The sequence below is a fragment of the Labrus mixtus genome, chromosome 18, assembly GCF_963584025.1.
Source record: "Labrus mixtus chromosome 18, fLabMix1.1, whole genome shotgun sequence".
NCBI lineage: Eukaryota > Metazoa > Chordata > Actinopteri > Labriformes > Labridae > Labrus > Labrus mixtus.
The window spans coordinates 15,243,146-15,262,161 of record NC_083629.1 but is presented as its reverse complement, the minus strand read 5'-3'; the positions used below and the strand labels follow the sequence as shown (position 1 = coordinate 15,262,161).

The 19,016-nt window shown below is 39.8% G+C and overlaps 1 protein-coding gene across 2 annotated transcripts; it reads right to left on the bottom strand.

Moving 5' to 3' along the window:
• Positions 1 to 1,323: 1,323 nt before the first annotated feature.
• On the bottom strand, positions 1,324 to 17,059 carry grhl1 (grainyhead-like transcription factor 1). Of its 2 annotated transcripts, none has more exons than XM_061062967.1 (16): positions 16,876 to 17,059; positions 14,525 to 14,714; positions 14,152 to 14,225; positions 13,465 to 13,598; positions 13,141 to 13,376; positions 12,493 to 12,575; positions 11,917 to 12,070; positions 11,693 to 11,804; positions 11,172 to 11,266; positions 8,970 to 9,180; positions 7,720 to 7,847; positions 6,202 to 6,230; positions 5,880 to 5,965; positions 3,958 to 4,043; positions 3,564 to 3,628; positions 1,324 to 2,612 (listed from the first exon to the last, which is right to left on the bottom strand). In XM_061062967.1, exons 1-16 carry the CDS (start codon positions 16,893 to 16,895, stop codon positions 2,498 to 2,500), a joined length of 1,818 nt encoding a protein of 605 aa, XP_060918950.1. In that variant the 5' UTR covers positions 16,896 to 17,059; the 3' UTR covers positions 1,324 to 2,497. The 2 variants fall into 2 exon arrangements, with proteins under 2 accessions (XP_060918950.1, XP_060918949.1); XM_061062966.1 differs by having other exon boundaries at positions 8,937 to 9,180; positions 16,876 to 17,058.
• Between the last annotated feature and the right edge of the window lie 1,957 nt (positions 17,060 to 19,016).

Genomic DNA, 19,016 nt, shown 5'->3' with positions numbered 1-19,016 from the left:
TTTATCAAAAGAAATTTCCTGAAAGTAGGCGCTAGTTGTTGTGTTATGAGCTAATGGTAAAGTTAGCATGCTGATTTTAAATGCTCACAATGACTGTTATCAAACTGACAACAAACCCTCGCCATGTTTACCTGCTAGAGTAGCTTGCATGATAGCCGCAACTGTTTCTAGTCAGTATAAATCACAAAGCTACAGCTGAGGCTCGCGAGAAGGTCTGTAGCTTTGAGAGAATTCAGGTCTGAATCTGAACACAAACTTTTAGATGACTAGCTTTTTTGACCTGATGATGGCGCCAGACTTAAATTTAAAGGTTCACAAAAGGTATTATGGTTAATCCTCAGGGAGGCATGAATCGTATGGCCCTTCATCAGTAAATATGATTAAGCATTTCACTCAAAGCCACAAACGTAAATCTCATGTAGACATAACAGGAACATTTAGGGAAAACAGGAGTATGTAGTCAGGAGTAGTGTTGTAGTCAAGACCACCCTAACCGAGACCAAGACATACCCAAGACCAGAGTGCTTCGAGACCGAGACAAGACCAAGACATTTAGGGATTGAGACTGAGTCAAGACCAAGACCATAAATATCACTGAAAGATCAACATCTTGTGTGCAGGGGGCATCCATCACCATAACAGTGGGAAGGTTGCATATGTAACCGGGGGAAAAAAATCTAAATACAAGTTATTTGTTCTTTTAGAAAGGGGCGTTTACCTTCTGATCACAGTAATGACGTGGAAAAATAGTCCGCCAGTGGTGATCTTTACTGGTCTTGATTTAAAATCTGGAGTCCGCCCAGTCTGAGACTGATACATATCGAGTAAAAATGCTTTCGATTCTGAGACCAAGACCTTCAAAAAGTGGTCTCAAGACTGATTTGGAGTACTACAACACTAGTCAGGAGTATTCATCCTCTTAGGATAATTAATGATTGGTGTTATTCTCCCTATAGAGACAACCAAAATGTGATATATTGCAATTTAAACAAGGGTTATGGTTAGGGTTACACCATACGCCTACACCATTCAAAAAGGGTGTAGCAGAAGTGTGTGCCCTTGTTTCTGTAGGAGCATCTTCCCTGCACCAGGCTGTCCTGTCATGCCTGTTTCCTGTCCACATGGTGAGGGGTTGATGCCCAGACATCTGCTCCTTTGGAAAGACACAGAAAACACTCGCACAGTTAATCTCTGCTGCAGCTCTACAAATCAAACACTGCCAGACCCGATATTACTCAATTAAAAAAACTAATATCTATGGACTACAAATTCCAAAACTATGTTTGAAAAGAAATAAAATAGATGAAACAGCACGACAGAACGTGAAGAAGTAGAGACTTTATTGGGCACTTCGTGCATCAAATCCTTTACAAAAAGAAAACATTCATTAAAAACATGTTCATAAATCCCTTGACATTTAATGTTAGAATGACTTCACATAAAATAAAAAACATTATATTAATAAGAATAAAAGAAATATTGATATATATGATAAAAAACCAGACAGTGACCCACATCCATTTGTCTTAATAAATATATACACATTAAGTACTGAGATACAAAAGAAGGGATCACATCGATCCTTTTCGTCAGCAGGTATTTACAAAAATATGTCCATTAAAAATTATCGTTCAAATGTATTGTACACTTAAAATATGGCAATAAAGGAGATTTTTTTTCCTGAACTTTACTATCATATTGCACTTCCAGAGCAGCTCGTGTTGACTGCACTAAACTTTTATTGACCTTTTTCATCAACATCCAGACATCTATTCTACAGTGAGGGGGAGCTGTGTTTTCTGCATTAGTATCCATATATTTATTAACTTCATAATACTTACAAAGAGGCCCTTATTTAAATTGATCAGAGAATAAACGTCATTACACTTACAAAAACATGTACCGTATGCTAAAAAAATACAACAGTTTCATTATTTATGGCTAACTGTATGATGGCTAAAGAAAGTGTGACACACTAAATACTGCCATGTTGTTTGGTATTAATACACTGAAGCACTGAGGCTCCATCAACAATAAGCTGTCTTCAGTTCGTGCACTTAATACCCAACTTTACAGATTGTATTCATCAGTGCTATGGCTTTATGTAGGGAAAGACAAGCCCATTCCCATCATAGAGATTTTCTTAAAAAGAGAAACACTGCTGCTTGCAAAGCTTGAGGTATAGCAGCACACATGTGCTCTGCACAAAAATGTACGGAAGTAGGCACTTATATCTGAGGTGCAAGATGGTTTCAAAATGAATCAAATTGTATGTCTTGCATCCTGTATCTAATCAACATTTAGGATAATTTAAGAGCTATGGCTTTTTTAATTCCTCTTGTGGGACTTTGTGTTGTATCATCAGTTTGACATATAAAAGGTACAAACACAACATGATTTGAGTTTAACTGCACAGCTAGACGTGTAAACCACTACTCTTTTTTTTTATCCGTTCTCCATCCCTCTGCTCCGGGTGATGTCATCTCCTCCTGTCCAATCAGATTTCTGTGAGGGTGAGTTTGTACATGCCACCCTGCTCCTCCATGGTAATCTGGAAGGTGTCTTCGTTGGAGTAGTGTTTGATGATGTTGTCGTCCATGTGGACCAGAATCCTGTTGTAAAAAATGATCTGTGTAAGTGACTTTTTATTGAAGCCCATCGAAAAATTGAAGATTAGAAAAATACTTAATTCCTGAGTCATTCAGATATGTTTAGTTAGAACACACACAGGACAGATCATGTAACAGGTGGGTAAATATATTTCACATTTTTGGCACAAGGTTAGCCTTATTTAGCATAATAAGATAAGGACAGGGGCACTGATGGCCTAATGGTTAGGTCGTGCCCCATATAGGGAGAATATAATTCTCCAGGCTAGCGGCTCGGGTCAAGTCCGAGTAGCAGGTCCTTTCCTGCACATTAATACTTAATAAGTGTTAATAAGCGCTTGGTGCAGCTCATTAACTCTACTGTTGATGCTCCATAACTACCATAACTTACCTTTGTGCTTGGTCTGTTTTTATATCCACTGTCCTCTTAAAAAAAGTTAATATCCCTAAATAAATCTTTGGAAATTATTTATTTATTTCTAGGCCTTTTTCCTTTATTAGATAGGACATCCATAGAGATACAGGAAAGGTTATGAAGAGAGAGAAAGCTGGAGACGACATGCAGCAAAGAGCCGAGGTTGGATTTGAACCCATGACCGCTTGCAACGAGGACTATGGCCTCTGCGCATGGGGCTTGTGACATAACAAAGAGAGGACAGGAGATAGAGTAGGCAATTTATCATCAATAAACTATTTATGGTGATATCAATCAAAGATAAACTACTCTTTTCCTACAGCTCATGATTTGGCTACTGAGGATAACAGAAGCAGCTATTTGGGTCCCTTGTTTCCGTTTAGTTACCAATTTCTGAAGTAATATCTTTGAAAAACATGTTAGAAGATTTGAAGCGGGCGAATGTTTCTGTGGGTAATTACTGTGAAGGGCTCTCCTTCACAGTAATGTGTAATGTCTGAGGTGACCTGAAGTAGTGTAGGAGTGTTTTACTGACTCACCCTTTCTTGCACTTCTTGTAGACTTTTCCAACCTTGTCCAAAGGTAATTCATACTTCTCTGCAATCTGGTGGAGAAAAAAAAAAACAAAATGAAAAATTGTTTATAGTTAAAACATACATAAAACCTTATCATACATAACAAACAATAAGTTATACTGCATCCCTCCAGTCAATTAGCCCTATCGGCCCCCCTTTTTTTTAACTTTATTATTCCCCTCTGACCCTTTTCCCCCCCAGTCCAATTCTTGATCTTACTTCCCCTCCGTATCTTTCCTACATTTTATTTCTGGAACACAGAAAACCCTAGCTCTAAAGCTGCAGTATGGACAGCTGAGCGACCAATATGGAACAGAAAATGTACTGTACAAGTTGTAATTAAGTGAGGACAACTTACAGCTTCCACCAGGCCCTTCAGCGTGGGATTCTTCAGCATGAGTGCATCGAACACCTCCTCCGTCTCTTTGCGCACGTACAAAAGGACTGTGTGGTGAAAAAAATAAAGACGACAAGACAGCGTCAAAGCAGAGCATGTATGTTCATGGATAAGACCCAAAAAAACAACAACCCTAATCTGGCCTCAGAAAAAAAGCCACTGGCAGGCGTTAAGCGTGTATTTGCGTCAAACTGGTTTTTGGTCATCTGTGTGGGTTTAAGGATTGGAGGCTTCACTTTGTTTCCATTCTGGATTCTGGAAGTGGCAAAGCTCCAACACATACTAACAAAATGTGTCTTTAAGCCATCAGTAAATTTGCAGGTATGATATGCAACAATGCACACCACTTAAAATTCCCCCTAGAGGACTGAATGGGCATTCATCCAGGGCCAAATGAGTGGCACTGCTACAAAACAAAGCACACCTAGAAAGCACATACGTCGTACATGGTAGTAAAGACAGAGACATGCACATACAGAAGGACAGGCACACCTCTCATTCACGACACTTAAATAGACTATGCTCTAAATAGATTATGTTGTTTTCCAACCTGCTGCAGGAACTTGTGATATTCCGGGCCTCTAAATATAACGAATACTCTTTCTACACATCTAAGTGTCTATTTAAAGACGTATTTACGTGCACAGGAGATTCCACTAGTCTGAATGACATCTGTTTATGGAGCAAAACTAAATGAGAAAGAACTGAAAGAGTGTAGTGACTATGTGTGGTTTCATAATGCTGCTGCAGATATAGGCCACATTTTTGCTTTGCTCATTGTGTTGTTGAGCTGCAACGGAAGACTATGTTTAAGACAAACGTCATTCAAAGGAGGCTGATCGATGCATGAATGGCAATTCTCTCCTTCAATGAGACGTCGGCGTGATTCCATCCTAACCATCAACCTAAGGGCTCATTTTCTAAATGGAAAATCACGTCAGCTGTGGTGGAAAGATCATAGAACTTCACCTAAACCTTAGCTGATTTCAGTTGACCAACAGGGCCAAACTTTGTTTTGCTGAATCATGCTTCGTTTCAGATTCAGAATTTGATATTTCACCTTTATTGTTGTTGCTTGTGACCCCTCAAAATAGACGGCTTTGACATGCGTTGTGAGCAGTTAAAGGACTGAATAAGCTAGGCCTAATGGGCTGTACAGAAACAAAATGTATAGCAGATCCGTTTTGTCCCTTATAACAGGTGTGTTCCATGACCCTTTGATTTTTTCTTACAATCTATTGAATCCTTGCTGTGTTTCACTGATTGGTTCAGTGTGCATACGATCAGCTTCAATTGGTTTTCTACGGATGGTTTCCAGACTAAAAACCTGCAGGAAAAATGTTATCTTGCAAGATCTGGCTTGGCTCTTCGACAATACAGAATATATGCAGGTGTATTCATGCAGATTCCGTGTGAGACGGGCTTTTTAAAAGATCAAGGTAAGGCACATGTGTCTAAAACCTCCATTTCAAGCTATAACACACCTTAAAGCTTCTCTTCACATATTTTAGTTTTTTTTTAAAAAAAGCTTGTTGAATGTCTGGAGAAGAGTGTAGGGTAAAGGGCAAAGTCTTGTTTGCGTGTGTGCACGTCGTGATCAGTGGTATTTTGTTGGGTCAGTCAAGGCCTTTGGCACGTGTATGTGTTTTGAAAGAACTGGAATGATCACATGGCCCAGAGTGTATGCTTGTGTTTGAGTGTGTGTGTGCCAGTTGTCATCAGGGGAAGATCACAGCAAACACACACACATGCATGAGCTTACTCTTTAACATGTTGACCCCTGACTGATCAGCTCATGAACAATCTAATTAATGCACTAGAAGAAGAAGAAGAAGAACAACAACAACAACACACATTCAAAAACACAGACACACATGTTTTACCTTTCTTCGGTTCCTCCGCTCTTGCCATCTTGTTAGGGGGCGAACCAAACTCTTCCTCACTGAAGGGTAATCTCTTCATGCCCGAGCTGTAACACAAACACAAATCACTGCTTGAATGGCGTGAACAACCAGCTAACAGGCCATAATAAGTAACCAGAGCACACACACATTCACATACACATACACATATAGGCCCCAGACATTTCCTAGAAACATATGCATCTCTTTATGCCTTTTACTGGGAAGGACCTAAAGGTTGTCTCGGTTCAAAGCTATCAGTCTGAAAGGAGCAAGTGTAAAATCAGGACTTCCATGAACTCACCTGTCCTCTCCATCTTCTGTCGAGTAAGCCTGCAAGAGAAACAGAAAGGAGAAATTAACTTTTATTGCAGAGAAAAGTTTAAACAACCAATTTTAGATCAAGTCAGAGGTAAGATCTGCAAGCAATTTCATGGCAATAACCAAGATTAAAATGCACTTGATTTGAATGTAAAGTTTGCCATGAAAATACAAAAGTTAGACATGTTTGACTTTGTAAATAATGCAGGTCGAAGTTTGCATGTTTGCAGCCAAATTTGCAAATCAGGTCACAGAAAAAGTCAACAACTACATCAAAAGGTTTTTCCATGTTGACACATTTTTCCTCTCTTTCTTTTAACTCTGCGGCTTTGTAAATTAGATTTATTACGACACACTTGGTTTACACAAGGCAGAGCAGCTTTATTTCTAATGCTGTCCTCAAACACAGAGTCAAAGTGTTGCACATGACGTGATGAAAGAAAAAAAACCCCAGAAAAGCAGCATTAGAAAATCAATAAAAATGTCCCCTTTGGCAAAATCATTCTGTTTAATAATGAACGAGATAAATCAAACACATGTTTGTGTTTCTGATACTTGAAAAGCTAACATTATTTGATCTTGCTGCCCTGGGACTATATTGATTGCTGTTGTTGCTGTAAATAGAAGTCTATTCTGAGAGGGAACCAAGAAGACCGAGAGTTTATCAGAAACTGATAGCGGCTCGGCCAGGTTCAATGTCATCGGGAACACCAAAAATAACCTCCTGTCCCTCCCTCCGCCTTTCTGAGCACAAAGTAAACTTACTCAAAGCGAGAGATAGGGAGATAAGATACTTTTTATTGCAGGGACATTTCATAATATCACCAGCAGGGGGAGCTAGAGTACAAAAGTACACACATTTTCTGAATGGATAGAAAAATCCCATGCGCTATAAATAAAACCTCTCATAGATCCATTCATAGAAAACATGAAAAATGCCTGAAATTCCTCAAAATACAAATGCTGCATGTGAGAACGCACAACCCTATAAGTGTAATGTGATGTGTTTGTGCTAATTTGAGAAAGCTCAGAGTCCAGTAACACAGAGGTAGGCTTCAGCACTGATAAAACATATAAAACCTGATGAATTAAAAAAGTTCCAGCATCTGTACATCAGCAAATCTGCAGTCATCTTTCAATCTCAAAATCTACCCGTTATTTAATACGGACACATTCATGTAATATTGTCTAATCTACCACTGCCAGTCGCTGGTAAATGATTCATCCTGTGAGTAAACAGTCTGAAATAGAGCCATGAGTATGTGGGACTCCTATCAGAGCAGGAAACTAGAACTGACTGTTCCTGCCAACGAGCAAGCACACAGGTCACCTCGATCCAGCTGGCTGATGAGTAATGGAAGCAGAAAAATAAAATTGGTTTATTGGCCAACTAAGATGCCAAGACGTAGCAAGATAAATGTTCACGGTCAAAATGACATAAGAGATTAAATACTGGCCTAAATTGGACTAGTGTTGTTAAGAGTTGTATGTCAACACTCACATGGCGCTGGAAGGTAGAGAAGTGAATGTCAGGAATGAAAAGGACCGGCTGGGTCTCAAAGTCAGTCATCATCTTGAAGATGGTCACGTCATTGCGTTTCTGCAGGAGGGGCACTTTGACATCTACAACTGAGAGGGGGGAAAAAAAGAACAGAACAGAAAGCAATTTAATTACACAGTCATCTGAAGTCTGCATTGTTAGAGCTTTAGGGGCTCTAGAGGGCAGTGCAACAGGCTATAATAATAACATAATGTTGCTACAGCAAACCTGTTAGCAAAAAAAAAAAAAAAACACTGAATGACATAAGCATTTATCAAGAGTCGTGTTTAGGCACCATGGTATATATCACTACAATATTTTCTGTATTTGTGTTTTGTTTCCAGCAACTCTTCTGGGAAATATCTGTCCCATTAGCTGCTAAATGCTACATCTTTCCCATTAGCTAGTTGCTCATTTTGTTGTCCCCAGCTTGTTGACGCAGCTAGCTTACAGTTGGTCTATCAGCTTTATTTTTTGGAGAAAACATTCATTACTGTGCTTTGTAAAAGGTTGAGGTTAAAAAGTGTGATGAGGTTGAAACAAAATGGTCAAGTTGGGGATAAAATAGAAGCAAAACAATTAGCCTTAACTAGAAGCAAGAGCAAGCTAAAACTGGACTCAAAGGACATCCACGTTCACGCTACACAGATGATGATATTATAAGTGCAGCTTTAAGCCATAAATATGATCTTAGACTCTGATATAAGTTATCGGAGGCAAGAAAGAGTTGGGGTTTTTAGTGCAGCTATGTCCAAACTTCTGATATTAGCTCCTTTTTGTAATTTTCTGATGACATGTACCGGTTTGAAAAAGGGTGTAAAATACATCTCTATAATTTTATAATGCACCCATATATGAAAAGACTAACAGGGGCTTGTCTGTGTTGGTGTTTCCATTCAAGCAGGATTGTTCTGGAATTTATTTTAAGTCCTATAGGCCTATTAGTTGTGTTTTGTTGTATGTTGTTGGTATAAATGCAACTTTTTATTGAGCAGGTAAAAGATTTGTTCATGTATTGATAACATATATTTAATTGATTACAAGCTTGCTTCGCTACCGATATTTTGTCCTCAAATATCGTACAGTGTTCCAAAGAACTGATATAATAATGCATCATGCAGGATTTATACCCCTACAAAACATGAATGCAGATAAACTCTTGGATCTTATTGACTCACAGGCCAGACCAGGATTCAGCTCAGCAACCTTGCCTTTCCTGCGGGACTGCTTCCTCTCCTCATCCCTGATCTTCCTCTCGGCCCCCTTGTCACAGAAGACTTTGATCTGGCAGTAGGCGCGGTGGATGGGCTTGTTGCTGCGGTTGTTGTAGCTGTAGGTGTCGATCTGCAGGTTCAGAGGAAGACCCTTCACTCCTTTCTGTGAGGAGAAGTCCGTGCTCAGACAGTTGACAGAGATGAAGATCTGCCGAGAGAAAAGAAGGAGGGAAGATGAGATTAAGAGAAAAAAAAGACCTGTACAAAGCTGGAGAAATGATATATAAATATAAAGCATCTAATAGTTTATTGATGAAAGACAAACAAAACAATAGTGTTAACTGAACACTTGCTGTCTGCCTCTAAATCATACATTTTTTACATCAGTATCTTTCTGAATCACTGATGGCGTTTCTGCAGCCTTACAGTTTGCTCGGGCTGTATTCAATCTTCTGTGCTGCCCTCTACTGGTAGACTTCAATAATTACTGTCTCCTATTTATTCTAATGTGGAAATGCTCCCTTTTCTTCCAGCTTCTTGTGTTTCCGAAGTGCTCTGTACAGCCCTCTATTGGTTGACTTCAGTAATCACAGGCTCATGTTGATTCTTAAGTGGTGATGCTCCTTTTTCCTCCCACTGCTCGTGTTGAAAACGTTGTCATTGTGACAGCAAAAAAACACTTTCAAACAACTATATAATAGGGAAAATGGAAGGGATAAGCAGCATATATCATTGAGGTTATTTTTAACATTAAAAGACAAATAAAAAAAGTATCTGTGTGAATGTATTTAAAGCATCACTTAAAGTTAATGCCCCCCTATCGTCCGTCTCTTCATTTCATATTATCAAACTTTAAAATGTAATTGAAGTGAAGTGTTTTATTAGTGGCATAGATCATTCATAAGCCATTTCAATTTGATTAAATACAAATGGAAAACGATTGCATGTTAGCCTGATTTCTTACATTTCTATGCCGTTTATGTTTTTAAATGTTTTAAGTCAAATAATATATTTGCAAACTTAAAGCTTTATATGATATCATGCAGAGGGATAAACACGGATAATGTGAAGATAATTACTAGAACCAGAGTCGTAATGGCTCTGGTGGAGAGAGCTAAAGTAATTAAAAGTTTGTTGTTTTCTTTTCGGTTTAACAACACAACAAAATTGCCCCAGAGCCAGCAAACAGAAGGTGGGGAATGTTTATAGCAAACACTGCAAAAAAAAAACATATAAGCTGCAATGACCCAGGGGGCAATCCTCCCACAAACACACACGCACACACACATTTCTTCAAGAGATTGATGAGATCACTCGTCATGATGAGATAGTCAAACAAAGTGGCAGGGCGGTGCTTCCAAAACACACACACTGGAGTAATGAACACACACACAAGGATGAACATCCTACGGCCTGGAGTCATGAGACAGTTAGACTCAACATCCTGGTCTGTGTGACAGCGGTTGAATCACGTGACTTTATTTATGTTAAGTGTAGCTTATGGAGACCAAAACGCCGTAGAGACGAGCTGTGGAACCATGTTGTGAAGTTATGAGCGGAGGGAAGGACAGGAGTTCCTTTTCTGTGACACCTCTCCTACCTGTTCAACTGGATTTTATTTCTAAACTGTCCAATCCCGCCCCCCCCAAGAGTTTCCTCATTCCTGCTTTCTTCGCTATTGCTGTCTGTCGTGCAGAAATACTTTAACACGCAGCATCACAATATGGGTTACAGGCAGGTTGGACAAGTCAAGAATGTATATGCACCTAGCAGGAAGCACAAACACAAATGTGTGTGTGTGTGTGTGTGTGTGCGCATGTCTCCATGCAACAAGACTAAACACACAGGAGGTGGTGACAGGGTCCCCATCCTTGTATTTAAGCCGTCATTTTCTTTAACGCCCGTTTTGAAGCAACAAAGTGGCTGATAATCCCTGTCAAAGGAGTGACTACACGTGAAACCTTAATTCTGGAGTGGAAGAAACCACTAAGAGCCTCTTTAAAAAAAGAGTAGCAGTCTATATTTGGTTGGAGAGGTGAGAAGTTCAAGGCTCACGCTTGAAGTTCAAGACAAAGATGTCGTAAGGAAATCTTGGATCGCCAGAAATCCTGTGTGCCGAAACTTATTCTAAGTTGAACACCAGCATTATACTAGTCTTTTTTTTTTTTTTTTTTATGTGCTAGTCTTTAATCGTCTTACTTTGGCCTCCTCGTTGGTGTCCCAGGTGAAGGAAATGGCATTATAGGAAATCTCCTCGATGTTGCCGATGGTGTTGAAGCTCTCCTTGTAGTCCGCTGTAACAACAAATAAGAGTCAGATGCCCGTTTAAACTGCAAAGTGACTAAAGCAGACAGTCACGCAATCACAATAAAATCAACACTTTGGTCTAGAAACGTTTATTTATTATATGACTTGTGGTGTTTTTTTTTTTTAAGGCTGTAGAATGAATCCCTTAACAAACCCAACCTAACTGGCTCAGCACACCTTTTCCTGTCAGTTACTGCTAAGCTTCAGACCAATGAGGATTATAAGAGCAGACTTCAAAGAAAACAATACTTCACAATCTATAATACTAATGCTGAATCGTGACAAACCTGCAGTGTGTCAGACTTCACATTTAATGTTTATTTTTAATGTTTATGCTTAAACGCAGACTCTTTATTTGCCAACAAGTGAATATTTTAGAACGTATTTTTATCTGAATTAAAAAGACTTCTTACCGATGTCCAGACACCTCTGCTTGGCCGTGTGCTGTCTAGAGTGCCAGTACTTCCAGTGTTTCAGCTGATCGTCTCTGCACTTCTCCTCTCCAAACACCACCATCACTACACTCTGGACACCAGCAAAGACAACGTTGGATGACTGACACAAATCGCATGCTTAATATCGTCATATCATCTACGTTGTGACTTGTTCCAGGTTTATTTCTACGTCTCTTTCTTACCCTGACTTTGGTGATGGGCTGCTGCATGTCTTTGTTGTCGGCCTCTCTGAGTGTGATCGGATAAAACTGGCCCTTGTTGAGGTACGTCATCGTGCCGTCACCTGTCTTCTGACGCAGAGACTTGGATGCCTCCAGTGTGTATTCAAAATTATTCCTAAAACACAAGAGAAATAAACATCGAACTCCCTCTTGACCATTGTGCCCCCAGAATCCAGGCCGGCTTGTGATGCCTAGGGTCTAAAATTAGTATGAGAGGTAGATCCTTCAATTATAAGACTCCTCTCCTATCAGTGAGGGTCTGGAAAGCACACGCCCTCTTTACTTTTAAGAATACGCTAAAAAGGACACGCTCAAGCATAATGTGGCACACTTTGTTTAATGGCTATAGATAGATCTAGACTTAGAATCAGCATGTTGTCAGATAATGCCCATGCATGTAGAGTCTTGTCTTTCACACACACAGGGAAGTCTGACGTCTCCCCTGTGACCACAATGAATGAGGCCATTCTGCAGAGATGTGTCAAAAGCTGAATGGCAGTGGAAGCTAGGCGGTGGGCCGGCAGCAGCGCAACTTACCCCGGCACGTTGTCAAAATGAGGATACTCTTCGGGCGCCAGGGAGGCCATACGTAACTGGAGATCCCCTGGGAAGGAAAACACCTGCAGCACACAAAGGATACAGATAAAGAAAAGACAAGACAACAGATTATTCCTACATTCAACAGGGGAATATGTATATATATATGTTTATTACTAGGGATTGTCTTCTACCACTTTATACATTTCTGTAGATTTTATTTACATTATTCTGCTTGATCTCAGTTTCTATTATTTAAAAGGCTCTTCCTTCATGTTTCCACCCCCCTCCCCACTCCCTCCTGTACAGGGGTTTTTGTTGGGTTACTCTTTACTGAAGTAAATCCCCTCCAGGTAAAATAGAGAAAGAGCAGAGAGAAAGGGCCTTGGCTATTGTAGGAGAAAAGTACAGCACTTTATTGTGTTGCTGAGACAATAGCATAATAACACACTGGCCGCTATTTTGGCATGTTCAAATAAAACCAGGGGAAGGCTGAGCCCACCACTGGCTCCATGGGATCGGGTGAATATCCTATTGTCTGATGGGAGAGATCTGAGAGAGGAGAGGAGGAAAAAGAAGCAGGAAGGGGGGTTGCATTGGCGGGAGAGTATTAACAGGGTTTAGAAAGAGGGGGATCGAAACACACACCTCCTGGGAACCGTCCTTATAACTTTCGGAGTAGGTGGAGTCGGGGGGTGTGCGGGACTGGGTGCTGGGACTGAACTGGATGGTGTTGTGGGCCAGCTGACGGTCAAAGGCGCCCACGTGGCTGTTGGTTTCGGTGCAATTGTTGGGTATGGTGACTGAGAAGCCGTGGCTGGGCACCTCCGTCTTTACAGGTGGGTAGTTTGGCACGGCGGCGATGGAAACTGTGACGGTTGTGTCTGAAAGAGCAAATCAGCGAACTGACAATCAGATTTCCTGTTTTTTTAAGCTGCTCATGTCTCTTTACGTGTCTGAATGTGGACAGACCTGGTGAGGGGAATTGGCTCCTCTTGTCCTGGGCCAGCTGGAGGATATTAAAGGGCCCCTTGAGGACCTGGATCCTGCTCTCCATACCCACCTCCTGGAGGGGGGATATGGGGTGTCCCACCTGGATCTGGTGCCTTCAAAAAGAAAGAAAAGCACATGTAGTCATGCATTAGAAGCTTAAATCAATTCAATACATAGAAATTGATGTTTGATTTGAGAACAAAGCAACTTATTTTCAACAGCTTTCAAGCTTTATCTGACACTTTTGTGTTTTCATCAAATATTTGGATCACTTGGTTGTCAATCTTGTGTGTGATCTCAGTGAGATATAGATATATAGATATAGATATTTATAGATTAAATCAAGTCAGCATGACATGATATGTGTTATAACTTTAACTCAAGTTAGTTACACTCGGGTGAAAAGCAATGGGGTTTTTATCTTGTGGCAGGAACAAGGTACTCCTCCACTAAACATGTGTACACTTTATATAGATCTCAATAAAAATGATTCTTACAAATTATTTTTTTAAAGTGCTGCACTCAGCTCCATCATTTTATCAAATGATCTCACAAAAAGAAAGTGACAGTCTTGGAATCCCTCCATTCCCTTCACGCTGTGATTCCCGCCTGCTGCTCTTTTATTTTATTAAGGGGGGTATTATTATGTGAGTCGCTGTCTCCTACCTTTTGTTGGGATCCACATCACAGACCAGGGCTTCTGGCTTGCTCTGGGCTATTGTTCTTTTCTCCCTGGGCACCTGTATGTGAGGGTAAACACAGCCGCTCAGCATCTGACCACATCACATCCAACAACCCGAGTCATCCTGCTGTCTATACCAGCCATCGGATCAGTTACATGACATACGCTCTGCCTAACAGGTGTTTCTTAATGTACTGATGTCAGTGCTTGGAATGATCATATTGAAGCTCTTGGTAACTTATTCCTTAACATAAAATTCTCGTTTTTTTTGATTTATGACGCAAGAGCTCAAAAAAGTAGGAGAACGTTTTTCCTGCATTGTTAAAAAAAAAGTGATATCTAATGTTATTCTGTTACCTTATAGTAGTCATAGAGCAGGCCAAGAGCTGCTGCACTGTCCTCATCTCCATTGATGCTCATCATGGCCTTGGTGGCAGCTGTCAGGGGGTTCTCCAGGAACGATTTCCAGGCTTCATCTTCTGTGGTAAAGGAGCGACGCTGGCCACCATACCCCGGCTCATTCTGGAGAACCAGGACCGCACGCTTGCTGCGATGAAAAGAGTTTCGAAGTTCAATGTTTCATATTCTCTTAAAGTGTTTATTCAATGAGACGTCAATGCTGGTTTTTAATTAGAAAGTCTGCAAATAGGATGGCATTTGATACTTTTTACCACTTCGATGACCATGAAAAATGTAGTGTGTGTGGACACTATTTATGCACGTTTGTAAAGGTGTAATTACTCTGAGATTGATTCTCCTCACTGGCTTCGTACTGAAATCACAGCGTCGTTCAAAACAGACAAACAGGTTATAAGAGGGATCAACCACATAGATGTTCTTTATCTGCGAGACCAGTTGTTCAAGCTTTTCAACGATTGTGCAACAAATCTCAGCCATCGAACCACCGTGGCGTCTCGAGAGAAAGATGCTCTACAGGCTCGTCCAGACAGACGACTCCAGTACGGAGCTCTCTGATTGGCTGAGAAGGTGACCGCTGGTGACGCGACTGACCCGGCTGCATTCCTGCAATTATACAGGTACTTTTGTTTTGGTTTTTTTGATTGCGGAAAATACGTTTAAGCAGTCGACCTCCTTTGTACTTTACTTCCTCTTAGGTCTTGTGAGACATTTGCATTTAAAGAGGAGAAACTTGGACCAGTAAGAATACATACTGATGTATTCAGTACTAGCTGCTTGTAATGATCTAAAAGGGTTAATTTAAGCTCATTGGGCTCATAATTGAAAAGGAAATGCATTCAGGTTCCAAATGTAAGGGTATACAGAACATTTCAACAGTTCACATGCCTATTTACAGAAAATGTTAATATTTGCTCAGTTATATTTACATAGACGTGTTAAGCCTAAAGACAAGAGCAAAGACGAGTCATTAGTCACATACATAGTCATACATACAATCATTAGCTTTCCTTGTCAAACTTTACACCTTATATTACATATCTTTAATCATGCTGCGACCAAATCTATCTGTAGAGGATTGTTTTTGCAGACAATGTAGTAATTATGATTAAGTGTTAACGGTCTGGTTAAGTTTCCATGTCCAGTATCTACAACAAAAACAGCTTCTTGTCCTCTGAATGGTCAAAGCAAAGTTATAATTAGTAATCCTATATCTAATTGTGCTATTCACAAAAAGGCAACCTGATAAGATCCATTATTTACTCGTGATAAAACTCGAGGGAAAGTTTATCCATTAGTTTAAAAGAAAAGTGTGTTTTGTCAGATAGGGAATACACACTAGGATTTTAACAGTTCAGAAACGACAGCAGTAATGCAGCATTATTTGGCAGATGTTTCATTTTTAGTGTAGATGGAATTATTATTATTTTCTTTTTAAAACACGTTTTTTTTCTATCCGAAATTTTAGAAGAAAAGTCCATGTAGTCTTTTCTTCTGTCGCAGAATATTTGACAATATAGCGAGTAAAAGTATCACCTCATATAGCCCTGTGCTTGCTTACAATGTCTGTGTATGTAGTCGGGCCAACGCCTACAGGGTGTTCAATTTCACTCTTCTAAAAAATCTCCATGTCGTTTTCCCCCAAAAACACACATTAAAAAAATCAGAGAATTATACGTGAAATATTAAAACATTTCTGAACGTATTTCCTAGAGGAATTGCTGTTGATCTAATCTCCGACATGGGTACAAAACTATCATCTGAGACATGTTTTTTTAGTAGCTGACAGCTCCCCGCTGAGCTCCGTGTTTATTCCTGAACAAACATCATTATGCCTGTCCACAGAACTGTTGGAGCTTAGAGCAAAATCAAACACTAAACCGCCCAACGATATCACGGGACGGTTTTTATTCTAACAGGCGCCTGTGCTCGCACGACAGGTGGAGATCCACCTGTACGGGCTTGAACATGACAGGTGAAACGAGCGGAGTTACGACCATGGGAAACTATGAGAAGATGTTATCACGTTCCCACTTGGCAGCCCTACTTAATTCTAAAAAAAATGTTGTCCTAAATGCTACACAAATGTCAAAACATGCAACAGTTGCAGGTCAGATGTGGACCACCGTTTGACCTCTGCCTTTTAAATCCGTGTGTACCAGTAACTCAGAAGAAAAGTGCAAAAAAGAGTTTTAAAAAATCCCAAAGTAAAATTCAGAGTAAATATTTCAGGCTGAAAGAGTCAACATGCCCGGTGTGCAGGCTCAAAGAGGATAGTCAGGACAACTTACTTGTCATGCTCCTGTGACATTTCGGTCGGTCGAACTGGACTTTCTAGTTGGTACTGAAAATCCGATCCTTCTTCTTTACTGAGGAAAACTCCACCGCTAACGCTGGATGAGGGCCGCGGCGACAAACAAGTGTCCCCTACTGAGAGAACGGGTTTTGTCGGCTTTTCTCGCTTTTTTGGGGCAATGCTATGAAATCGAGGCCGGTTTTACCTGTGACAGGGCAGCGGATTGGATTACAGGTGGATAGGAGGGCGGGGCCACGCTGTCAATTACTCTTTCTGGAGTTGGGATTGGTTTAGCAGGTTACCTGGAGCTGCAGAGGGACTTACGGTGAACCAGTGGAAGAACAGGGTTTAACATCTGTGATTTTATCATGTTGGGCTAACAATTGGGTTAAATATGGGATTTTTTCCCAAACTATATAATTAACAAATAAAAAATAAGGTGATTATGGTATGAAAACAAAAAAAATGGTTAAAAAAAATGTTTTTTAATGATGGACAAGTTTTAAAATATATAATGCTTTTATGCTTTGCCTTAATCACTTTAGAAATTTTCCTTTTTTAATATAACATGAGGAGCAACGGAGACTTTTTTGGCATGCTCAGTGCAGCGTACTTGTAGCCTACTTCTTACATAACAATACTTCAGTAGTTTATATGACTGATGCAGGCTGATTGTTTCCTCCAGGAGAGGACAAGAAACTTATTTGATGTGAGTCCTCAAGTTCCTGTGACACCAAAATTGACTTTTTGTAATGAATATAACAAAAAAGACGGATTGAATTTATCTTAAAGAAAAAGTCAGAGTCCCATAAACATTGCAAAAAAAAAAGAAAGTTTATTTGATTTTAAAGCTCCTCCTCATCATGTTGGAAATGTTCCAATGCTGTTTTTGGATAATAAACATGTTGATCACTAGAAACTAATTCATAGAGACACAATCTATTGAAAGATATTATCAGAATTTCAGGAATATAAAAATCACCTTATCATATTTTTTGTTTTCTCAATCCATAAGTAGTTTAAAGTATTAAAGCCTTTCGATGAGTGCACTTAAATCCCTTGTGAATGAATAATTGTGACATCAGTTATCAAAATGATGAAAGAAATAATCAAATGAAGAAATAAAACTCTTTTGATTTCCATTAGCTACGTGGTGTGCCCTGTGGATCGGTTCTGGATCCTTTTAATTTGAGAGTTATATAGTGTCTTATCAAGCAAAGCAAGTCAGGTTTTATCCATACTGCATGTTTATTACCATAAGTGTAAATGTATGAATTAACTAAACAAACTTTTATAAGGATGTTTAAAAAGAAAGATAAATTCTCTAAATTTCAACTATTGAAGACACCATTTAACTTAAAATTGTATGCGTTGACCAATCATACAAATGTTTTTCTCGACATGATTGTGAACCAACTTTTTTCAGTTTACCTTTGGGAGTCATTTTTTACCGGATGATGACACCCAGAGAGTTGTTGACATTCTCCTAAGGACACATTACCATCAGCCTACACGGCTACAGGTGTGAAGGAGGCAAATTAGTCCCGAAACCTCCATAAAACATCAGATGTGTGCAAATGAAATGATGGGGGTGGGGGGGTTACTGGTCAAGAATCTACAGCATCCTTCAAAGAGCAAAATGAAACTGGAGAAAATACCTGTGAATAGTTTTGCATAAATTAGGGAAAGGGGTCCATGCAATCTGTCCATCGATAACATTTTCCACCTGCTTTAACTGTTTTTTAGGCCTATTATAATCCTATAAGAACTTTGAGATGAATGTTTTTTATGATAAAAGAATAAATGTATAAAAAACCTCAAAACTCAAGAGATCATCATGAAAAGAAACACTGAGGCTTGAAAACAAACAGATCAGTAAGAGACAAAGGGGATTTAAAAGATGCTATCAACCATATACAAAGTTTCTCCCTTCACACACAGAAACACACACACACACACTGAGCCAGAAACTAACAGTAATACCCATCCCCCCCTATCTCCCTGTCACAGACACACACACCCACCCACACACACACAACCTCCTGCTGCTGGATCCTGGTGTATTGTTTATTTATCCCAGTGGAAGGACACCTGCTTCTCCTGAAGCTTGTTTGTGTTTGCACTGAGGACATGGGA

What these genes read in the sequence shown, in the direction of transcription:
- grhl1 (XM_061062966.1), bottom strand. Translation starts at nt 16,895, where the DNA reads ATGTCACAGGAGCATGACAA. An exon ending in AGCCCATCACCAAAGTCAGG is followed by an intron (nt 11,805 to 11,916) that starts GTAAGAAAGAGA and finishes GCTGGTGTCCAG; the next exon opens with AGTGTAGTGATGGTGGTGTT. An exon ending in TGAAGGGCCTGGTGGAAGCT is followed by an intron (nt 3,629 to 3,957) that starts GTAAGTTGTCCT and finishes TTTCTCCACCAG; the next exon opens with ATTGCAGAGAAGTATGAATT.